General features: G+C 35.4%; 1 protein-coding gene across 2 annotated transcripts in view; it reads right to left on the minus strand.

Moving 5' to 3' along the window:
* ROCK1 (Rho associated coiled-coil containing protein kinase 1) overlaps positions 1-25,767 on the minus strand; it is a 147,331-nt gene that overhangs the window by 48,831 nt on the left and 72,733 nt on the right. The window contains exons 9-13 of one of the 2 annotated variants that reach the window (XM_036755897.1): positions 20,823-20,914; positions 15,316-15,475; positions 11,277-11,343; positions 8,013-8,098; positions 7,048-7,096 (exon numbers count right to left, since the gene is read on the minus strand). In XM_036755897.1, coding sequence (XP_036611792.1) covers positions 7,048-7,096; positions 8,013-8,098; positions 11,277-11,343; positions 15,316-15,475; positions 20,823-20,914 — 454 coding nt within the window. Of the gene's footprint in view, positions 1-7,047; positions 7,097-8,012; positions 8,102-11,276; positions 11,344-15,315; positions 15,476-20,822; positions 20,915-25,767 lie in introns of both variants that reach the window. The other variant, XM_036755889.1, reaches the window with a different exon arrangement.

Below are 25,767 nucleotides of genomic sequence, written 5' to 3' on the forward strand. Positions count from 1 at the left end.
GAACTACATAGAAACTATGAGAGGGGAGGGGGAGCAGCTGACACTTGAACCTCATTCTCCTCTGACCTGGCCAGAGGAGGGAATATATACACACATATATACACACTTAAACACACACACACACACACACACACACACACACACACACACAGACTCTCTCTGTCTCTCTCACTCATTAGGGAAATGGGAAAGAAAAGGAGGAGAGGGACTTAGAGGGAGGATAAGTTAAGAGAGAGGTTAATCCTAAGCAAAACAATAAAAACATTTATAGCTCTTTTTTGATGTAGCAATAAATGGAACCTCGGAGGATGCCCCAAAACTGGGGCATAAATAAACAAGTTATACTATATAAATGTGATGGAATACTTTTGTGCTGTAAGAAATGATGAAGGGGATGTTTTCAGAGAAACCTGGGAAGACCTGTATGTCCTAACAGAGAGAAGTGAACAGAACCAGGAAAACAATTTATACAATAATAAGGTAAAGACAAATAACTTTGAAAGAATTAGGAACTCGAATCATGATGAGACACACTACCTACTTTATGAAAGAGAAGTGAAGGACTCAGAGTGCAGAATGAGATATATTTTTGGACATGATACAAGAAGAAATCTGTTTTGTTTTACCAAGTATTTGTAACAATGGTTTTGTTTTTCTTTTGTTCTGATTTAGGGGTGGGGGTTTGAGGGTGGGGGTTTGGAGGTGGGGGTGGTGCTGGGACAGGAGGGAGAAAAGTCTGGTTTTTGCTGATTAAAAAAATAAACTTTGAATGAAATATAAAATAAAAAGAATCTGCTAAGTTATTAAAGAAATCAGTTATTAGGGGCAGAGCCAAGATGGTGGCTGGAAAGCAGGGATTTGCGTGAGCTCCCCCACCCCATGTCCCTCCAAAAACCTATAAAAATGGCTGTGAAAAATTCTAGAACTGTAGAACCCACAAAATAGCAGAAGGAAGGAGGGCTCCAGCCCAGGACAGCTTGGATGGTCGCTGGGTAAGGTCTATCGCCCGCAGAGCTGGGAGCGGAGGGGAGCAGAGCCCAGTGTGAGCTGCACCTGGACCAACCAGACCAGGAGCCCAGGGTAACAGGCCCTATCGCCCTGAATCAGTGAGCTGTGGCAGTTACCAGACTTCTCGACCCACAAACACCAAAGACAACAGAGAAGGTTAGTGGGAAAAGCTGAGGGGACAGAGGGAAGGAGTTCCTGGTTAGGCCACTGCCCTGGGGGCAGCAGGGGAGGTGCAGCTACAGAACTACAGCTGCAGTTGCTTCTGGCCCCAGGCCCATCTGGTGGGAGGAACTTAAGAGGTGGATCAGAGCAGGAGTGCAGAGCCTGCCTAAGATCTGAGACCAATCCGAGTTGGCAGCTCTTGGGGGAGAAGGAGTGCTGTTGTGGCAGAGCTGGCTGTATAGAAATAGCTCTGAAAACAACAGCGCAGCCCCTCAAGCTTGGAACAAAGTACTCTCTACTCTACAAGCAGTCATACCCCAACAAAAAACTCAAGGGTCAAGTAAGTTGGCAGGGAACATGGCCAGGAAGCGAAAACACACTCAGATTCAGTCTCAGACTTTGGAATCTTTCTTTGGTGACAAAGAAGACCAAAACATACAGCCAGAAGAAGTCAACAAAGTCAAAGAGCCTACATCAAAAGCCTCCAAGAAAAACATGAACTGGTCTCAGGCCATGGAAGAGCTCAAAAAGGAGTTGGAAAAGCAAGTTAGAGAAGTAGAGGAAAAACTGGGAAGAGAAATGAGAATGATGCGAGAAAACCATGAAAAACAAGTCAAGGACTTGCTAAAGGAGACCCAAAAAAATACTGAAGAAAGTAATACCTTAAAAAATAGACTAACTCAAATGGCAAAAGAGCTCCAAAAAGCCAATGAGGAGAAGAATGCCTTGAAAGGCAGAATTAGCCAAATGGAAAAGAGGTCCAAAAGACCACTGAAGAAAATACTACTTTAAAAATTAGATTGGAGCAAGCAGAAGCTAGTGACTTTATGAGAAATCAAGATATTATAAAATAGAAACAAAGGAATGAAAAAATGGAAGACAATGTGAAATATCTCATTGGAAAAACCACTGACCTGGAAAATAGATCCAGGAGAGATAATTTAAAAATTATTGGACTACCTGAAAGCCATGATCAAAAAAAGAGCCTAGACATCACCTTTCAAGAAATTATCAAGGAGAACTGCCCCGATATTCTAGAGCTAGAGGGTCAAATAGAAATTGAAAGAATCCACAGATCGCCTCCTCAAAAAGATCCCAAAAAGAAAACTAGGAATATTGTCGCCAAATTACAAAGTTTCCAGATCAAGGAGAAAATATTGCAAGCAGCCAGAAAGAAACAATTTGAGTATTGTGGAAACACATTCAGAATAACACAAGATCTAGCAGCTTCTACATTAAGGGATTGAAGGGCTTGGAATACAATATTCTGGAGGTCAATGGAGCTAGGATTAAAACCTAGAATCACCTACCCAGCAAAACTAAGTATCATGCTCCAAGGCAAAATATGGACTTTCAATAAAATAGAGGACTTTCAAGCTTCCTCAGTGAAAAGACCAGAGCTGAATAGAAAATTTGACTTTCAAACATAAGAATCAAGAGAAGCATGAGAAGGTAAACAAGAAAGAGAAACCACGAGGGACTTACTAAAGATCAACTGTTTTGTTTACATTCCTACATGGAAAGATGATGTGTATGATTCATGAGACCTCAGTATTAGGGTAGCTGAAGGGAATATACATATATGTGTATGTATATATATATGTATATGTGTATATGTGTATGTATGTATATGTGTATATGTGTGTGTGTATATATATTCAGAGGGCACAGGTGAGTTGAATATGAAGGGATGATATCTAAAAAAATCAAATTAAGGGATGAGAGAGGAATATATTGAGAGAGGGAGAAAGGGAGAGATAGAATGGGGTAAATTATCTTGCATAAAAGTGGCAAGAAAAAGCAGTTCTGTGAGAAGGGAAGAGGCGGCAGGTGAGGGGGAATGAGTGAATCTTGCTCTCATCAGATTTGACCTGAAGAGGGAATAATATACACATTCAATTGGGTTTCTTACCCCACAGGAAAGAAGGAAGAAGATAAAAAAGGGGGGATGATAGAAGGGAGGGCAGATGGGGGAGGAGGTCATCAAAAACAAACACTTTCGAAAAGGGACAGGGTCAAGGGAGAAAATTCAAAAATGGGGGATAGGTTAGGAAGGAGCAAAATATAGTTAGTCTTTCACAACATGAGTACTGTGGAAGGGTTTTACATAATGATACACATGTGGCCTATGTTGAATTGCTTGCCTTCTTAGGGAGGGTGGGTGGGGAGGGAAGAGGGGAGAGAATTTGGAACCCAAAGTTTTAAAAACAGATGTTCAAAAAGAAAAAGTTTTTGCACACAACTAGGAAATAAGATACACAGGCAATGGGGCATAGAAATTTATCTTGCCCTACAAGAAAGTAAGGGAAAAGGGGATGGGAGGGGAGTGGGGTGACAGAAGGGATGGCTGACTGGGGAACGGGGCAACCAGAATATATGCCATCATGGAGTTGGGGGGAGGGTAGAAATGGGGAGAAAATTTGTAATTCAAACTCTTCTGAAAATCAATGCTGAAAACTTAATATATTAAATAAATTTTAAAAAAAAGAAAAAAAAAGAAAGCAGTTATTAAATGCCTCCCTGTTGTCCATGTATTTGTTAAACATAAATAAATAGTTCTCTCATCAAAAAAAGAAGAGGCTATGCCATACAAAGGTTCTGCCACCATTTCATAGTAGTTATACTAGGCAGACTAATAGATATTGCAGAGTTAAAGTGGATGGGAGATGAAAGTTGAACCAATTCATTTTGTCTAATTTGTACAGTACTTTGCAACTCCCAAAAACAGCTTTCTAACATCAAATGCAAAGTGCACTGGCTTGTTCTGTGGCTCAGCTGGATAAAGTAGCTGTTATCATCATTCCCATATCATGTCTTTGCACATCTTAAATTATATAGATTAGAAGCATTAATGCACTACCATTAGAATTCTTAAGATATTCAATTATTATTTTTCCTCAAAGAGCTTATCTTATTTTTAATAAGCTTAAAGAACAATATTACTGCTTTTCAAAGCACACTACTTTAGAATTTCCATATCACAATTTTATTCTTTTGCATCCTCTTAATTTTGTTGTTTCTAAGAGGGAAAATATTATATAATTTCTTTCATTCTTCTAAAGATTTTTGGAAGCAGGTCCAACTTTATGCTATTAAGAGGCAAGAGGAAGGCCCTATGATACATGTCTTTTTGCAATAACACTTGGACAGTTGTCCAGAATGAGTTCTCTCGTTGACTTTATGCTTCAGGTCAGAAATCCTAGGAATTAAGTTACAACCTCTTTCCCACTCCATTTTTTTTTAAAGAGATTCTCCTTTTCCCTCTGTTCTGAGTAATCAGGAAAAGCTCTTTGATTCTAATCTCTACCAGGAAAGAAAATGAATGTTACTGGCAGTGTTTACCCCACTCCCTTGAGACCTAGTAAGGAGAACAGGAAAACATCTACCAAATTATTGAACAAAAGTCAACAAGAAGCAGCCTACAAGAAAAAATGGCACTGAAACCTTTTTTCTTCTATGAAAAATGATAATTTGCCTTTAGAGGTAGAAATGTATTTCACTCTTGTATTTGACAGTTATACTACAAGAACTACAACTTCTTCAGCATTGTAAAAATCTTTTTAAAATTAGAACACTCAGATTTTCCATGACATAAAAAAGGCTGGATAAAGGCAGCATAGTGTAGTGAACAGGGCGATGGCCTAGCCTGGAGTGAAGAAGACTTGGTTCAAGACTACCTCTGATCAAAATCAGATGCTCAGACATAATAGATATTAGATATGTGACCTTGGGGCAAGTAAGGGAAACTCTTAGTGCCTCCAGACAACTCTAAGCTTTTAAGATTCATTGATCTGCATTGAAAGATGAAGCTTCCTCCCAGAGAGCTCCTAATACTTATCAAATAATGGATCTAGACTTTGCCACTTCCTCCCCATGCCTCATAACCATTCACTCTGGAGTGAGGTGATAAAGGCCTGAACTATATTGGTGGTAGTACGAATGGAAGGAAGAGGAAACTGATGAGAAAATGATGTAGAGGTAGAATGAATAAATTTGCCAAGTGATATGAAATGTAGAATGAGAAAGTGAGGATAAATGTCTGGCATTTCAAACTTAGGTGGTATAAGATAGGGAAGTTTGAAAGGGAAGTAAGTTTGGACATGTTAAGCCTAAGATATCTATGGCACACCCAATTCAAAATATCCATTTGGCAAACAGACATGTAGGAGAAAAACCTTTTAGCACCGGAATAAGTGGTAGGAATGAAGCCAAAATAGACAAGGAAATATTTCAAAAGGGAAGCAAGTAGATAGAAGGTCACTATGCAAAGTCACTATGGGCAGCTAGATGGTGCAGTGGATAGAGCGCCAAGCCTGTAGTCAAGAAGACCTGAATTTAAATCTGTCCTCAGATACTTACTAACTGGGACCCTGGGCAAGTCACTTAACCCTGTTTACTTCAATTTTCTCATCTGTGATCTCATCACTGTAGGTACTCCATCCAAACTTGGAGAACACAACACACTCATGCCTTCACATCCATGAAACTCTTGTCCATGCTCTCCCATAAATCCTTCATAGGAAGTCTGATCCTATGAGTTGGAAGAATCTTTCTCAAGATTTCCTGACACTGCATATATACAAATGGAGTACGTAGGCTATCCTGTTGGTTATCCCTTGCTCTCACTACAAGATCAGCTTCTTTCTTTTTCCAGTCATACAGATGTACTATGGTACCCTTTATACTACTTTTCTTGTGTGACTTTTTGCTGTTAAGACACTACACTCTCCTCATGTCAACCATGTGCCTCTCCACTGTCCTTCAGGTTACTTATAATTTTTTTTCTAAAGAAGCAATATATGAATTTATCAGGAACTATTTTTGTTAGCTATTTCAATAAAAAACAGTAATTTAGATGAAGGGGCAGCTAGGTGATACAGCAGTTAGAGCACTGGACCTGGAATCAGGAAGATTCAACTTCAAATCCATTCTCAGACACTTATTAGCTATGTGACCCTGGAAGAGTCACTTAACACTGTCCGCCTCAGTTTCCTCATGTGTAAAATGATATGGAGAAGGAAATGGCAAACCACTCCAGTATCTTTGCCAAGAAAACCCCAAATGAGAGCATGGAGAGTTAGACGCAATTGAAATACAACTGAACAACAATAAAATTTAAATGAAATAGATGGATATTTACAAAAACACAATTGGAGACTAAAAAACAAGACATAAATAGCCTAAATAGTTTATCTCCAAGAATAAACTGAACAAGTCATTATCTGAACTCTCAAAAAAAAAGGGATCAGAAGGATTTATAAGTAAACTATCAAACGTTCACCAAACAATTGATTCTAGTATTATCATATCATATTATATCATATTTAAAAATCACAAAAATAGGAAAAGATGAGATCCTACTAAATGTCTATCACGACACAAATATGGTCTTGACAATCAAATCAGAGTCAAAACAGAAAGAAAATCAAAAAACAACTTCCTTTTGGACACAGCCTATACAAGAATTTATTTTCCTTACTTTGTTACAAATTTGTTATAAGATTGTTGTTTCTGTTTTTTGTTTATTTCCAGAAGGGGAGGAAGAGAGAAAATAAATGATCTTAATAAAATAAATTTTTTTTTTAAGGAAATGAAGTGGTCAGGGAACTAAAATTATACAAAATATTTACTTCATATCTTTGAATTAATTATTGATTACAAATACATTCTATGTATCATTGTGTAATTACATAGTACAGGCTTTAAAATCCAGCCTTTTATTTCATAGTGTGACTTTGAATCAAAAGATTAAGCCTTCCCCATAAGCTACTCTTCTATTTAGTATTTCAGTATGTAGACTTTAAGTTAAATATTGCTGAGATACCAAAACAAATTTTCACATTCAAAAATTTTTAAAGATCAGAAACCAAAACCTACCTCTTCATCCAGTTCTTTCATTATCTTGTCTAGCTTTATGTTTGAAGTTCTACAAAACAAAATTCGGCATAATAAAAATATAATCCCTTCTTGATTATTTGGAAACTGATTATCAACATCTCTCTCCCTCTTGCTATTTGTATTTTGGCTATTTCATTGATCATTGTCACTTTAATGGAGGATTAGGCAAAAGAAAAAAACCAACCATAAACTTCAAATAAATATTGGCAAAAGCAAGGTTTTGGGATTATCTTTGTATTTCATTTATCCAATAATATCCTGCTCTGCAATGACGAGGATATCATTTTAATCTATGGTTAATTCAATCAAGAAACATTTATAGGTCATCTCTGAGCTCCGTACTATGTAGTTACTAAAAAAAAAAAAATCCTCAAATTTTCTGTCTTAAGTATGCATGTTTTTGTTAAATTATACTAGACTTAAGCCATTAGAAAAAATGGTGTTAATGCTATTGAAGTTCACAATAGAAAATAGGGTGTTTCAATAGCATAGAGACATGAGAAATATATTTAAATCCAATCTTATAATGATACTGTTCATTTTACAAAAACACTGTTTCTTTGAATTTGCTCCTTCAGTCTGCCAACCAACACTGAACAATAAACTGCAGTACTGTACTAAATGTCATGTAGATCAGGGCAGTGTAGATCATATGGATCATTTTAAAGAGTCGTGCTATGGAAAAGAAACTGCATTTCAAATCTTTGGGAGAAAATGTCCATCATAATCTGAACATAAGCAAATATTCATTTCCACTTCCTGAGTAGACATACTTTAGGAGCATATATTCACAGTAGCAACTTTTAAATATTCACTTCATAACTTTAAATTGATTATAAATACCTTCCATGACTTTTATTGTATTTACATAGTACAGGCTTTGAAATAAGCATCTCCTATACAATTTAAACTCTGTAAGATATGCTATTCAAGTTTAGTCTCACCTGCACTTCTGCTCCATTTCATCTTTTAACTGTATTTCATTATGCAGTTGTTCTTCCAGCTTATAGATTGTGTTTTGCAAACTTTCCTGCTTTAAAGAATAACATAACAGTCATTTTTTTTTTTTACAAAAAACAGAGCATTCTAAGAGTAATGAACCAAATTTATAAAAGTAAAGCTCTACTATTTAGAGGCTAATTATTCCACTGTAGATTTTTCTGCTTCTTTTTTTTGCTTGTTACTTTTTAGATTTCACTGTTTGCAGTTCTGTTGGAAGGTTATTTAGATAAGGAAAAGAGCTAAAATTCAAATCAATAAATTTTCCAACTTTTCTGCCTTCATAAAAAAATTTATAGAGGTTTTGGTTGAGGTTAAAGGCATACTGAAACTAATGGACAAATAAGACCTCTAAAAACCTGATATTTAAATAAATGTAGTTATGTTTATTTGTAATTTGTAGTGAAATACACATTTATCATATAAAGAGATCAAGTTAGCCTAAACTGGGAACCAAATTTGTTCCTGTCTGAGAGAGAAAAAAATGAGTTCATGTTCATTTACATAGAATATTATTACATTAAAAAGGTAAGTTAGAACAGCTAAAGATTACATATATAAACAATTATATCAACCATATGTAATGAGTTCCAAAGTATTTCATTTGGCTTACTATAATGCTTCAGATCTAAACATGCTAGTATGGGAATATAACCCTTAATCATCTTTAACAAAGCTCTACCAAAATACTTTCAATCTATGCATTAGATAAGGGGTTGTTAACCTTGCATCCACTGGCAAACTTGATTTCAAGAAAAGAAGATTCTGACGATTGTATTTCAACATAATCAATTTCCTTTGTAATCTACATATTTTATTTTGTTCAATTAAAAATATTTTTCAAATTCTGAGAAGGGGTCCATATAGGCTTCTCCAGGCTTCCAAAGGAGTTTACAACGCTAAAAAGGTTAAGAATCCCTATTTAGATGAATTTGTATCTTTCAATGAGAGTAAGGAAAAAAAGTCACTGCCAAGGGATACTTAAATGACACAAATTATGATCATCTATAGTCTATAGATTGGTATTCAAGGAACCTATGGAAAGGTTCAATTAGAGAATAGATCACTATATATGTCATGAGGGTACTTCCTGGGCTATATAATAAGCAGACAAAAAAGCTCAGGCAGTCCCTTTTTATCTTCGCTCTCTACCTGTTCCTTCCCCTTAGCTGGATCCAAGGAGCAGAGCGCAAGCTGCAGCAAGTGTGCTGACAGCTAAGAAACTCAAGATCTCCTTTGGTAGGTAATCCTGTGCCCCTACCAAGAGGTATAACCTAGTGGCACAGTCATCTTTTCAGATACCATAAGGAAAAGATGCACAAACAGGAAGCATAAAATAAAATTCTCTAAAGACTTGAGAAAATGCATTTCTCTCCTTTTTTGCAGAGGGACAGAACTATGTGTGTTAAATATTGCATATGCTATGTCAGACTCAGGTAATGATATTTTGGTGAATTTTTCTGAACTTTTTTCTTTTTCTTCTTTATTCACTGCTACAAAAGATGGTTCACTGGGTAGGAGAAGAAAAAGGGATATATTTTGAAATAACTGAATTGTAAAAACAAGTATCAATAGTAACAGTTAAAAATACTCTTCTCTAGTTTTAGGTGAGATTACACTGAAAGCTACTAGGCACTTTGGCAATCTGGTACCCAGGACTGGTCAAGCTCTGCATTAAGACCACAATGCCTTTTGCAACTTCAACTAAAACCAATCATAATACTTGAAAACTTCACTATCCTCCCAAGAATGAAAAACTGAAACCGACTTTCAAAAAATCTTATTTCTAAATTAAGTTGCAGCACCATCTATGCCTTCAAGGAGCTTACACCTTATCAGTCAGACACAACACAAAAATCAGTTAAGTGCATACATGGTAACTTGGAGAAAGGGAAGTCATTAGAAATTAGGGGAGAGGGAGACGGGAGGGAGAGGCTATAGATAGCATTAAGCACTGCTTTAAGGCTTGCAAAACATTAATATATATATACATATAATATGTATATATACAATACATGCATATATAATATACACACACAAACACACGTTTTAAATCTCCTTTGATAATTACAACAACTCTTAAGAGCCAGGTGCTATTATCATCCTCATCTCATAGATGAGTAAACTGAGGCTGAGAGAGTTGAATTGACTTGCTCAAGGTAAGAAGTATAAGCTTTGAAATATACCACTGCAGTGGACTGGCCAAGTACAAATTAGCTCCGTTACGCATTTAAAATTTCAGTATACCTTACCTTTATAAAGAGACAGCAGTTATCTAATCCTACCTTCTGTAGACTCAAGGTATTATAAATTCTAACTCTCCTAAAGAGAGATTCTAATTTACTTTGTCACTAGTTACTATGTAACTAAATGTTCCATTGTATGTGAAAGTAAAAATGGTACACTACAATGAAATATGGACTAGAAAAAGTAAAAAGACACAGGTTCTAATTCTAATTCTGCCAATATTATTTGAGTACCCTTGTGCAAGTCACTTAACTTCTCTGGACCTCTCAGTTTGCTCACCTGAAAAAGGGGCTGGACATGTTGATCTCTAAGGACAGTAAATCAAGATCTAGACCTTTTATGCTTTTCTTTTGTTCCATCTCCCCTGCCAAATGCTTCAATTCATTTTTGGATGAAAAATATCAGGGAAAAGGGAAGAATTACACAATTAAACATGGTTGAGAAAAAATGTGCTGCTTCTCCCCAGCTAATACACATTATTATTGACAAAGAGTTTGATGAGTTGTAGGCTCCCAATGTAGCAGGAATAGGAACAAAAGGCTACTGGAGAACTGTTCCACTAAGTAAGTGTAATTCACACCTCAGATTCCTTTGAAAAATACCAGTTAACAAAAAGAATTCCTATTTGCACTCATGCATACTAAAAAGTTAGTTCCTTTCTTTGCTACTCTGTACTGTCTAGGATATCCAATAGAAAAAACTATTTTCGCTAACATTACCTTTCCAAGGCAGTATTTATGTTTCAATGAACGAAGTAAATGAACTAGACTTGTCAGATTCTAAACTCCTAGAATTAAAAGGATGCCTTGGAAAGAAGTTTCACAGCATAGTTTTACTGAATAATTGCCTAACCATGAAACAATAACTTTAGTTCACATTTAATCACGTTTAAACCATATAAATAGTACTTCCCACTTCCACTCCAAACCAAAGCCAACTAATAATCACAAGGAAATACATACCAAGCTTTTATCCACATTGGAGGTGGTTCTATTATCATTAGGATTTGCTGAAGATACAGATAAATATCTAGGAGAGAAGGGTGTAAGAAAGGCTTTAAACGTTATTTTAAAAGCCAATATCAATGATCAAGGTATTATATAAAAACAAATGTAAGGATACAGAAATGAAAATTAAAACATAACACAATAATACCTTATATATTGGGGTCCCCAAAGTTAATAGTCTTATCTGAAATCAATATCATAGGCATTAAGATATTAGGCATTCGATAATAGGCATTAAGATACCTTTCCTCACTTCCTGATCATCTCCTCACCATGTTTCTTGCTATCATTCTAAATCTTTCTCTTTCAGACCCCAATTTTGAACACTATCTCTGATTCTCCCAGCTCCGACTGGTGGACTTTTACCCTTATCTTGCCCAAAAAGGGGCTTTCACACCAATTCTCAGCCATTTCCACACCATGCGGTCATGTGTTGCATCCAGATTCCAGCTCCCCCTTAAATGCTATTTTCCTTTTGGAATATGAACTCCTTGAGAGCAGGGATTGTCTCATATGCTTGGATTTCTATTCCCAAAGCTTAGCACAGTGCCAGGCACATAGTAACCCCTTAATAAATATTTTATCAATCTATTATCATTGAGTAAAATAAGACAATCCAAACTTCTACTTCCAGCTTAACCCCTTAGGACTAAAACAAATTTTTCAGTTATTACTTATTCTTGTAACTTTGGCAGTGAAGGGGGTACGGAACTTTAAATGATAACTTCAAGCCTGTCAGAATATCAAATATTCTGGAAAAAATAATACAACAAAAGTTTCTAGGTGACTCTGAAAGTATCAAGCAGAGGGCAAAGACCTTGAAACCCTCAAATGTTGATGTGATACAATGTCACTTCAAGTGCACAGAGATACACAAAAAGGCAATGGAGCTGCTTTGAGAAATGACACAAGAAATGTTAAAGTAGAATCTTTCAGGGATCATTCAGACAGGATTCCAATATGCAATGGGATGCTTATTGTATATTTTCTAACTATAGTCTCCTCCAACTCTAAAATTCTATGAAATAGTTTTACCTCAGTCTCTCTAGTGAATTACTTAACAAGTGGGAAAAAGTTTTAAATACAGTACAGAAAATGCCAAGAAGTTACAAGCACTAAGTTTCCTCCTCCTCCTTTTCCATTTTGGCTCTCTTTTCCTCCCTGTGTTGTTTTGTATATTTAGTGATTTTTCTGGAGGAGAATAGAATAGTTAGGAATTCCAGAAGATAAAGGGAAGTGTGAAACAATCAAACTTTCTGCCTGAGTGCCATTCACAGCTGTCACTGTAAAGGCTAAGCCACAATTCAGTAGTAAAAGCTTTTTTAAACTTGATTACAGTATATCTGGCTTTTACAATCTTCTTTTTCACTTCAGAGAGAAGGAGATTTAAAAAATAAATTCATGATACTAATAGGTCTAATCAACATAGGCAGACTTTACTTAGTGAACATCTACAATGTTGCTCGATAGAACAAATACAAAATATGACAGAACAAGTAAGAAGAAAATGCTATCAGCACTGAATGTACATTTTTGTAAAGATTTTTATATACCAGGGATATTTGTATATACTAGGAATAGAGACTGGGCTTGTAGTTTTCTTGTTACAGGAAAACTGCTAGGTGAGAAAATTCCCTCTACCAATGCAGTTTGGGACCTTCTCTGTGGCCATACATCCCTCATCTTTTAATTGTGAAGTTGAAATTTGAAGCCCAAATGTATTTGATTTCATCTTATTAAAACTGGTCCAAAAACTCTAGCCTGTTAAAATATGTATATGTATCTTATACATATACATAGGGTGTGTGGGGGAGGGTGTATCTGTCGTGTGTGTCTCTGTGTGTGTGTGTGTGTGTGTGTGTGTGTGTGTGTGTGTGTATGTATGTGATCTATACTCATCCAAATCACTGATAAAAATACTTAACAGTATAGGGCCAAAGTACAGATCTCTGGGACACTACATTAAAGACCTCAAGCGGACACCAAAGCATAGGGTCTTTCCTCTCCTCTGTAAGTCTCATATCTGTTACTTAGCTTCAAATGTTCATTGATTTCTTTTCCTTTCTATTCTGAGACAGATCAGGATTCTCATCAGAATGTTCATACTCTTCTTGTTTTTACACTGAAGCATTTCCATATTTTTAAGAGCACTGTATCCCTCCTGATAATCTGGAAAGTGGGAAAGCACCTGAGTCTTTTACCTTCTTTTCAATGAGAGAGACTAGCTTTCATTTTAAGCAAAGATAACAGCTAGCTGAGGCAGAAATACGAAACATTGTATACCCCATATAGGTCGATACAAAATTTGCCCTGCTTTCCATACTTTTTTGAAAATGAGACTCTTAGTCCATTGTTATTCTTGTTAGTAGCTCCTGGAAAACTCAAGGATAAGGCATAACTGCTAAGAAATTACAAAAGCTAAAGGAGGCCCTTTTTTGAGGGAGGGAGAGGGGAGAGAACTGGGTAGGATATTTGCAAAGAGATAAAGGACTATGTGATTTTGGATCAAAGCTACTCTCCATCACCAATGGTAAATTCACTGAAACCAGAAGACAGCATTTATCAAAAGAATGCTGGGAATGTTAGAAAAAATCACTTTTTAAAAGTTCTGTTGTATATATTTTGATGTGGGATATTTTTCTCATGAACTACCAAAATGAGGTTTAGCCATTTATTTGGTACTATAACAAGGAAAGCCAATATTAATCTTGTGGATTTCATTGTTAGAAGATATATAAAGTGGTGTTCGTTTATTTTCTTATTTTTCTGAGACAGACATGAAGAGGATTTGGCATCTTTTATAAAAAGATGTAGGTCAAAAACTGAAAAATTTCATATTAAGGCTATAAATATGGAATTTAGAAGTTTCTAAAGTAATAAAGTTAATTTTTTTTAACCTGCTCTGTTGAAATGGACATGCAGTACTGAGTTAGATAGGTGCTCCGATCAGAAAAAAAAAGTTTTTAAGATAAGCAGACTTACGTTTCAGTAAATGTCCAATTCAGTGAAATTTCTTGGTATTGTGCTAATTATTTACTTCTCAGAAGGCCTAAACTTTCTGACTTTTCAATTATAAAATGTGAGAACTGCAAAGGATTTTAAAGCCTATTTAGTCAAACTAAATTCATTTTATATGAGATAACTGAAACCTAGAGAGGGAAATTGATTTAGCTTCAGGTCAGTCAGCCAAAATCATAACCCAGCCTTTTTAATGACACAATTCAGTGCTACTTCCACTAGAACACCTCACCTTCTAGCCACATTCTTGGGTATACCTTTTAATGCTATGTATGAGAAAGAAAAACAAAGCCTTAAACAAAGAAATAGTAAGGGAAATATGTTTCACATTTCCCCTTGTTTAATACAATTCTAGTACTTCTTCAGTAGTTACAGTAAGTCACCCTGGTGTTTTGAAACAAGCATCAAATGTAACTGATTGATTTAAGTTACAAATATTTAATTAACCAAAGTTTAAATCTGCTCAAACTATTAGTAAGCTGATCCTAGCATTATAACAATTAAGCAATCAAGTCAATGACACATATTCTAAAAGAATAAAGAAGGCTTGCTCTTTAACTAAAGTTAAAGATGCATCCCAAAGTGCTAATAACTGATTTTTTAATAGTACTAATTTAATGATAGTAGAACTTCAGGTTTCTGTTATTTTAAGATTTGATTTTTACCCAAACTCTTTGAATGTTAAAATTAACCATATCTCTGAATTTTAGCTATAATACATATGTAACGCCCAAATTTGAGAGAAAACAAATGTACTGCGTAACTCATAAAAGAATTTCTGAAAGGCAATGAGATTTTCACTAAACATGGAGTAATATAAAAGAAATTAAATGGAAAATCCTGTAGCTTTTCTTGAAAAGACAGAAGGTAGATTTAATGTTATTAAAACAGCTTCCATGAAGTAGTATTAATATTATCAAATAATGATTTTGCTGTGCCTACTGCTGCTAATAAAAACATTTTTCAGAATGCTTACCTACGATTGCTATAATATGTAAATCCTACAAAAGGTAGTTGATTGCCAACAAAAGCTTTTGGAATAGGGAATGTTTCTTCATCTCCCTTGTCTTCTTCTAAGTCATCAAAATTACTAGTATCGATGTCACTACTGAGATCAGGTACAACAGGTGCAACAGCTAAGGATAAAAGAAAATTGGTTATTTAGCTAAGAAAGTAAAATAAATATCAACAAAGCATCAATCCAAACTACTGACAGTTTCACTTCTTTCTAAGTAACTTGAGGTTGTTTGAGTCTCATGTGACAAATCTAAAATCATTATCAAAAAGATATATGTGTGTGTGTGTGTGTGTGTGTGTGTGTGTATAAATAATACATGTATACATATTCCCAATCTACAGAAATTAGAGATGGAATAAGACTGAATCCAGTTCCTCTAGTCATTCTGTAGTGAGTAAAAAAAAAAAAATTACATGCTTCTCTCTACAACACCTCTAGAATCACATTTAGCATACAATCAAGCTATGGTGCGAGAATTATACAGCAGGTATCACAGAAAAGATTTTTATTATATGGATGAACTAATGTAGAGGATTAAATGTAACCAAGTCAGTAAAATACCAATAATATCATTCACCTACCAGCTTGTGGTTATAATAGATTTTTTTGTACAAAATACTTCATTGCAATGATCATCATTATAAAGATTTTATCTTTAATAACCATTATCGCCCATAATTTTCTGAACTAGATTGAAAATGGCACTCAGAATCAGTCTTTGTTTCAATAATAAACATCATGCTATTAATAGCTTCCATTTCTTACATCTGATAGCTAATAATAATAGCTAACATTTATAAAGCACTTAGCCAACCATTGTGTTGAGCATGTTACAGTTATCTCATTTGATGCTTACAACTACCCTAGAAGGTAGGTGCTATTATTATCCTCATTTTACATGTGAGGAAACTGAGGCAAACAGATGTTAAGTAACATCTAGTAAGTGCCTGGGGACATTTGAATACAGGTCTTCCTGACTCCAGGCCTGGCACTCTTTCCAGTGTACCATCTAGCGCAACAAAATGCCACCTAACCATTACATTACAAAGTTAATCTTGCTGTTACTTAATATTTTATAATTAATTATTCCATTCTCATTACATGAAATTATGAGAGATTGCTAGAATATTCATGATGTTATTAGTACATATTCTTCTTGGTACAGATCAAATGACATCATGATGAACTTCATTGTTCTTCAAGTACAATCACAATTGTGAGTTCTTCCTCAAGCTTAATTTAAACATTCAGAAAGATACTTCTGCTTTGGGAAGTCTTGTGATTTTATAAGACATAAAATGTTTGATGTTCTTAAGAACCATAGTAAAAAATGGTTTTCAGAAAACTAAGTGGATTTCCTGTATGGTAGCAGTGATATATATCAGAGTTCCCCAACATTGTGGGACTGACTAGTTCTTTTCCTTAAAAGACACTGACACTGTATTCAAGAGTTAATTGGTTAACTTAATCAGTGGATTAAGGCTCAAACTATTAACACAGCTTCCTGGTCACCTTAGCAAAACAAATCCATAAAGTAGTCCAGCTGTCTCTGTGGCTTCAAACAGCAGACCAGCAACATAACTAACACCAAGAAGCTATGCTCAACTCAATTGACTGTATCCTTGACTAATAGCCTTCCTTCCCCTACTCTAAAAGTCCTTCCCCTACCATGGCTAAGCAAACCTCCTTTGGTTATAGTTAAGTAAATTTTCTTTTGCTAACTGTCTAGATGAACTACTAACATTTCATTGTGTTCCAGTCTCAAACTTGAACCACCATATCAGTCTGGTCAGATCTGGCCTACTACTACTTTATACTCAAAAAGAATTGACTATATTTAAATGTGGTGTTGTTACATTTCCTTATGGTATAATAGGCAGTGAAATGATCCAGCAGATAGAGCACTGGGCTTGGAATCAAGAAGACCCTAGTTCAAATCTAACCTCAGACGCTAACCAGCTGTGGGACCCTCAGCAAATCACTTAACCCTGTCTGCCTCAGTTTCCTCATCTATAAATGAGTTGGAGAAGGAAATGACACACCACTCTAGTATCTTCGCCAAGAAAACTTCAAATGGGGTCACAAAACATTGGACAAGACTGAAACGACTGAATAACAACAAGAATAGTGTAACAAACTGTAAATAAAAGCAACTTTTTGAAACAGCTTATTCAAGAGAAAAAGCGTATGATACACATGTCAATATTTCTTCCTTTCCAATATTCTTTCCCACATAACACATTCTTTAAAATTGTTTCTGAATTAATCTATTGCTTATTCTTCTTTCACACATACACACACATTTTAAAAGTTTTGTCTTGTTTTTGTTGGCTTCATTTGTAATCGATTTTGTCAAAGCTGCAAAAGGTTTTCTAGACTTTGGCCATTCTACAACTCCTAGAAGCCTTATAGGCAACTATGGAACTTAAAAGCGAAAAATAAATGTATCTATATAATAAAACGAGCATTTAAAATGTTTTTGTTCTGAACTTAAAACATCAAAAAACCCATACAATTTTCATATACATAATAGAATTCAAAAAAGAAAATATGTAAAATCATGAATCTTCATTCTATACCACTTTTTAAAGCATATAATAACACAAGTTGCTTTCAGAACTCTCTTGCTTGTCTGTGCTTGCTTCTGAATTTCCTTATGTTCTCTTCTTTTAATTTTTAAAAATGTTTCAATGGCCCCCTTTATGCTAAACCCATTCCAATTAAAAGCAGAGTAAAAAAAAAAAACAAAAAAAAAAAACAAAAAAAAAACAACCCTTGTAATAAATAAGCATACTCAAGCAAAACAAATCCACTCAGTGGCCATGTCCAAAATGAATAAATACATACATTTTTTAAAAATCTGTTTTAGCGTTTCTTATCCATTCAACATTCAAACATATATTAAGCATTTCTTATGTGCAATGCACTATTAGCATCTAAGGAACATACAAAATTTGACACTCCCTCCTTCCTTCCAGGAGCTTGCATCACCCATCTAGTATAGGTGAGAAAAGAGAGATACAAATACAAATACAAATGTGATAAGTACATAGGAAATACACAAAATCCTTTCAGATCATATGAAGGGGAAATCATTTTTGACTATAAAATGTTGAAGCAGAAAAACTAAAATAATAATACATAATCCTACGAACTCACCACTAAAGTAACATTAGTATCTCATGATATGCAAGTGGCTCTAGGTTTCTGAATGTTGTCTCCAAATGGAACATTTTCCAGTGTGGCTGTACAAGTACTGGCTCTATGCCACCTATCAGAAAGCCACCTCATCACCAGAAGAACGTTCACTAGGGCCAGAAAGCCACAGAAATCATGATAATAGGAACAGAAGCTAACCTACCTGTACCAGACGTAGTAGCCATACCAATGAAATCACAGATCCCTAGCATATACAAGTAATCTCTTTAATGCAATGATTGACATATATAAATAAAATTCAATGCACCCAAGGATAAATGTATTATGTCATTACCCCCTAATGTTTAGGGGATTCTGTGTTAAATTAGGATTTTAAGTAACATGATTTAAAATTTAGATCTGCTAAATAAAATCACTTCAATCATAAATTCTGAGTATTTATTTTTTTAAACCTTCTAAGCCCCAAATTCTTTTTCAGACTAAAATCCAAAACTCTGTCTGTTTGATGTTGACAGTTTCCATTGAGGATTTCTATACAACAGTTTTAAAGATTTGATAGTAGATGCATTATTGCTTTTCCTAGTCTGCTCTGGTGCAGATGGGCTCTAAGTAAAACAGAAAAGTTAAGAGCTGCCCTTCTGGCCACAATGCTTCTCTTGCAGCTTTCACTAGGTAGTAAGCTTCTTCGTTTTCACTATACAACATTACAAATGTGGGAAAAACTTTTTCTAATCTCAATTCGTATTTGATAGAAGAACTGGGAATGGTAAAAGTTATCATAACTCAACTCTGAAAAAATCAGAAGGCCACATTATACCCAAAGTCATCATGAGTAGAAGAGGTCACCAAAGCAGAATGAAAAAACTCTTGGCATTGGCCGGAAATGAAAGGAAGGAGAGAACAAGAATAAGATTCAACTCTTTATTTCCTCAACCACAGAGCAAAGACTAAAAAACGACCAAAAGGTCCATTAAAAGGCAAAATGCAACTGCTAGAGAGCTACTTTTTGAGCAAATCTCACAGATTAAAAGTATCTTTCAAAAGCTAAATTAGGAAATGTTTATTAACTTCACAAAAAATGCCCTGCATAGTAGTAGTCTTTTAAACACAAAGGTTCATTTAGTACACCAAAAACAATACTTGAATAAACTCGTTTTAAATTTTTCAAGACTACAACTAATGTACAAGATGATATAATGAAACAATTAATTTAGGCTTCAATTCGAAATTCAAACTTTTCCTTTTCTTTCCCAAATTTTTTATGATTACCTATTAAACCTACTCAGACTCTATGCAGCTAAAGCGTTTGGTCAGAGCCCAGTTAAATTTCATCAGGAAGCATTGCCCACTTCAGATAACATCAGCGATCAATCACACACAGGGTACTCTCCTCACTATTGGGCTACATCTGGGGGTGATGGCATGCTGATTTTGCATTGTATTTATTTCTCCATTAACCATTGTGTTTGTACTTTCTGTTATCCAAGGGCTTTATGAAGAATGCTGCAAAGCTCAAACTACAGCACCAAATCAATTTAACCATTCACCAGTTCCTTCCTTTAAAATTCACCGTTTCATTGATGCATCTATTTCTGCTGCAGCATCAAGACAACATGTCCAAAAAATACTTTTACCCCTTGGGGGAGGGGAATAGGGTAGACGATACGAAAATCTTACTGCTCTTCACATTCCTAAACAGGAAACCCTCACATGCACAAATCTCCCTATACTTAACTCTCTAGCTAGAGTATTATTACTTTACTCTAAAACCAATCCCTTTTGTCTTCTCAATATTTACTATAATTTTTTTGTTACTGGAGCTCCATTTGTTGCTTAGTTCATAAAATGTATTAACTGAAGGCAATAAAACTCCACTTTTTAAGAAATACTCTATAAACCCTATTTTGTTCATATTGGTAAAAGAGGCAGTCATAGTATAATAGAAAGATAGCTGGCCTCAAGGCCAAAGAGATGTGGGTTCAAATTCTGCCTCTGACATATACTGGCTGCATGACCCTAGAGATATCATATGATTTCACATTCCTCTAGGCAACTCTCTAAGGCTTAAGTTTCAGAGAAAATAATGACTTGCATTAAGAAAGGCAGTATCCTCTCCCAGGAGCTCTTTTAATTATCTCTCTCAAAATATGAAATAGTACTGATGTACATAACATTTGAGTTATTTATTTTTAAGCAGACAAAAATGTGTACATCAATTGGAAAGTAATCTTTTTGAATAAAGAATTATCTGTGCGTGCACACACATGCATGTTAGGGTAGGAGGATAGGGTGTGACAACAACTTACTATCTCGAAGAGTTTCCCATGCCCACTGATCATTTTTGAAGAAGAGATGTCGTTTGATTTCTTCCACACCATTTCGTCCTAATCTCACTTCCCTGTTTTAAAAAGTTAATGACACAAGACATTGTTAAGATACCAAAATAGTTCACAATTATATAGCATTTTGTAGTATATAAAAGAGCTTCTCACAAAAAAAATACACCCATATAGTAGGTAGTAAGGGAGCTTATTTGCTATCAAATACACTGTATTTAAAAACAAAAGGCTACAATATCCTAAATATTGATTCATATAAACTTGAAAAGCCTATTTATATAATTCTGCATGATTCATTTTAATCATACCCCAGCCGAGGTGATAACTGGAGAAAGAAGGGAAAGGGACATTAAAAAGGAATGTCAAGAGAAATTTTAAGAAAAGAAATTTGTTAATATTCAATTCGGTTTTTTAATTAACAATTAGAATTCACAGATCAAGTGTCTTTATGTAGTTCCATAATAAAACAAGTTCACTTTCTTTGATAACTTTTTTAAAAACTCTCTTAATACACTAGATACAAATATGTGCCTATTAGCTGACTTTTGAGTTCTTATTTTTTAAGCAGTAAGAAATTTTGATTTTGTTCAAATAACAGCCTTGCTGTCTTCTACCAGCTGGTGCATGAATGCTATTTTTCATAACATAATTATTCAAAAGTGAAGTAGTTGGGATCTGTATAATTAGAAAGAAAGGCCAGAATAAAGAGACAACAAAACCATCTAAGTCATAGTTCTCATTTATAGTACACAGCACTTTAAAAATAAAGTGCTTCTCTCAAAACAATCCTGAGATATGCAGGGAAAAGGGTTTTAGATATAATTCAGAAATGAGGAAATGGAGGCTCAGAGGGTGAGTTGCCCAAGGAATAGAGCCAGTGAAATGGGAAAGTCAAGACTAGAATGCACCATCTTATCTTTACCTATTCCCATATTCTTTTCACTGTATCATGCTGCCTCCTGACCTCTCTAACAAGATAGGAAAATGTTCATCAAAATGGAGAAGCAGTGGCACTAAACACAGTTATCTGCGGGCCTAATGTCACATGTAAGCAAAACACATCTGAAAATCTGAAGTTCAACTGTAATCCCACAAACAACAGGAAATTTATCTGCTTTTCTACAAAGACAGATGCAATGACATTTAGATACAAAGGAAAAGGCCAGTGATCTGTTCCATCAAATTATCTAAGTTAGATTCTTCAGGGAAGCATATTAACTTTCTAACCACCAAAGCACTATTAATCTCCCTGGCAAAATTTCTGCACTATAATGCCTAATGTTGGTCCTAGAAGGACAATTGAAGTAGCACCTAAGTTCATTCTTCCAATTTTGAAATTGCTAAATCTAAATTAAAGTTTTTCAGGAGGTGAGAAGAATATTTTAAACTCCAAAAGCCCTCTAATTTATGCAAGAAATGTCTGTTAAATAGGAAAAATTCCAATAAATTGAGATAAAGACTATCTGTTTTGAGTAGGAGAGGGAGTAATTGCTATGAAGATTTTCTGTGGTTCCCAGAACTTCTATCACTTCTATCACTATTTGGTAAGTACTGGACTTTCGTTTCTATCTTTGGCGTCCTTTGGGTATAGTCATTACTAGATCAAAGGATATCAACAGTTCAGGTCACTTTTCCAAATTAATTTCCAGATAGTTGAAAAGGACCAATCCACAGCCACATCAACAGTCACTCCAAACTACAATCTCCATTTTTAAAAAATCATCTTTGGCATTTATTTTTAACTAGATGTCACAATTACTTCCAGACTGCCTAATTTCTTTACCTACAGGACAGTGGAATAAGCCCTATGAATCACAGTTCTAAGTTCTTCTTTAAGGATGCGCACTTACCTGAGCCCTCCAGCACTATATACTATCTATTCTCTAATGAAAAATGAGCTGGAACTTAACTAGATGGGAAGACAGAAAGAGGAGGCAAACCACAAGCTCCTAAAATTCTATCTGTCCTTCAACCTCACTCCTCCTAAATCTATCCTGTATCCTCACCAGGACCTCCACTGACTCTACCTCCCCCTACTTTCCAGGTCTAGCACTTTGCTCTGGCCTCCCTTTTCTCCCTTTGTAGTCCTGCCCTTATAACTAATCACTTCAAATAAAAATCTTCCCACTTTGTCTTAGTGCCACTAGTGCTCTGACAGACCTCAATCCTGTGTTGTCCTCCCACCTTCTCCATTGTTACTCACAAGGGCTGCTGAACATCACACTAAATAAAGTCTCACAACTCTGCTGTGTTAATAATATGGTATCCAATCTTGGCTGGGATCTCACTACTGCAAGGCAATCATATTTCCCTGGTTGATTTTCTATCCCACAGCAGCTATTTCAAACCTTCTCATTTCCTTTCAAGCTTTCTATACCACCCAGTCCACCCACCTCCTTCCCTCTCAAGAGGAAAGCCACTTTATACTTTATTCTGAGAAAAAAAAATGAATTCCCTCTTCTTGACTATTCTATACATCAAAATATCTATATCATCCTACATTCTTTCCTCTTTTTCTCTTGTTTCTAGGACTTGGATCTTCTCCTTTCTAAAACCAACTCCTCTACTTATACCTCTGATTCCATCTCTGCCTCTCTGATTATTTTTGATTTACTCATCTGTAGTCTCTCTTTATCCACTAGTTCCTTCTCTACTGCCTAAAAACATGCCCACATCTCCTCTGTTCTCAAAAACAATTACCCCCCAGAAAAAACCCCAGACACTTCACTTGACCTGTCTACTCCCCCTGCCATTTTAAAAGTGATTGTCCCATACTTCTTCACCTTTTCATAGACGAATTCTAAGAAAAAGCCATTCTTATTGGTTGCATCCCATTTACTTGTCAATCTCCTACAATGTAACTTCCCCCTCCTAGCATTCTGCTGAATTGGCTCTCTCCAAATAGCTAAATCTGATGGAGCTGTTCTCAGTCCTTAACTTTCTTGAATTATGTGCTGCTTTTAATACTATGAACAATTCTTGCTGCACTCTTCCCTCAAGACAATTGTCTTTACTGGTTCTCCTATTATCTCTTTGACCATTCTTCCTTAGTTTCTTTTGCAAGGTCACTATCCAGATGTTATCCCCAATCCTAGGTGTATCAAATGATTCTTCTCTGGGCCTTCTTTCTCTTTGTGACCTTATCAGTTCCCCTTCAACCTCACTACCTTTCAACCACTCATTCTAATAATCATTTTTAATGTGGATGACTCCTAAATCTTTATATCTAACCCTCATGTCTTTCCTGAACTCCACTTCTATATCATCCATCGACTGCTGGGCATTTCCACCCGAATATTCATATGTAGTATTTTGAATTACACATGTCCAAAATAGAACTCTTTATCTGGAGGTCATCAAACAAAAGCTGTACAGCTGCCTTGTGAAATGGTTGAGAGAGAATCCCCTTTAAGATACAGATTGTACTAGATGAGATCTGATATTTCTCCCAAATCTTATCTAAGATGCTGTGAAAAGAAAATCAAGCAAATGTCTTCCCTTAAAAATTACCTCCATAAAATGTCTCCCCTGCTTAGAAATAATCAATTGCACTACTGGAAGTTCCTCTAAGTAGAAATATACTTTCCTTAAACTAGCTTGCCTTTGGCTGCACTGGAAAAAAAGTGGCAGCACTCACTCCTCTCATCTGGCTGCTTGACATTCTACCATTTTCATCATTTCCATCTCCCTCTTCCTTGAAAATGAACTAGATATACAAAAGCTATCCGTTTCTTAAATTTTCCTTCCATGTTGTTGGAAGATGCTAGCAATGAGTCGCAACTGTAACCCCAAAAAGGTCATTTCACTGTTAGAAAAATAGGACAAAGGCTCAAGAATGAAATGTGGAACTTGAAAGGTAAGTCTAAACAAATACTAAGTCTTTCAATAATTTTAAAAGCTTCTTCCTCTTCTAAGCTAGCTTTTGAAAATATGCATGCAGAAGTAGCTTCACATAAACAGTCTCAGTCTAAACATATCAAGGAAATTCTAAAAGATGGAAGGTATTTTAGAATTAAATTACAATTAACTGATCCCTCTCCAGTGAATGGACAGGAAATAAGTCTTAGGGAATTATAGCAGTGTTAGAATATGGTACCTTCAGAAAACTTAGCATGGCAAATAAGTTTTTCTGCCAAGAGAGGACAACAATTCCCCATGGCCAAAGATAACTGTTGCAGAAAAGGAAAAGGAGCTAGGTCTTTGTCACTAAAACCAAACCCAATAAGGAAGAAGATGAGACTTGGGAATTTCAGATTAAGAGTTAATTTACCTTTGCCTCAACTTTAGAACACTACACCTCAAGAAACTTAGGTGCTACTCATAAAGTTCTGTTCCTAGCTAGTTATGTGACCCCAGGCAATCAGGGAGCTGTCAGCTTTTTCACTGGTAAAAGAGAAAGCATTAGAGCAGATCAGGAATCTCAAACCCCAAAGATACAGCCCCACCTACAAGGAATACTATGCAGCTCTTTTGTCCTTGTGAAGAGAAACAAAACTTTATGTAGTACAATTGGAATAATACTATAAACTTAAAATATGCAATGTAAATTTAAGATCACTTGATTCCATGATCTTCAAAATCCTTTCTACAGCTAAAATTCTATGGATCTATGATCATAGCTTATTTATTTATGTGCTTTAGTCCATAGGGGACAGAAGCTCAACAATTAATGAAGGGTGACAAGAGTTACAGCTACAAAACAAAGTTCAAATACTAGGATAATATCCCTTCTCCCTACCATACACCCTGTTTCAGATTAAAACAAGATAGACAGTTATACAACTCTTACTGTGTTCACAAATGAGGCACCTGTTAATTTAAAAATAAAACATTTGATATTATAAGCACCTAATAGCTAAACTATAGGTCCTCATTATGGAAAATCAAAATCCCCTTAGCATTCTAGTTTTAA

Source organism: Trichosurus vulpecula, chromosome 1, assembly GCF_011100635.1.
Source record: "Trichosurus vulpecula isolate mTriVul1 chromosome 1, mTriVul1.pri, whole genome shotgun sequence".
Lineage (NCBI taxonomy): Eukaryota > Metazoa > Chordata > Mammalia > Diprotodontia > Phalangeridae > Trichosurus > Trichosurus vulpecula.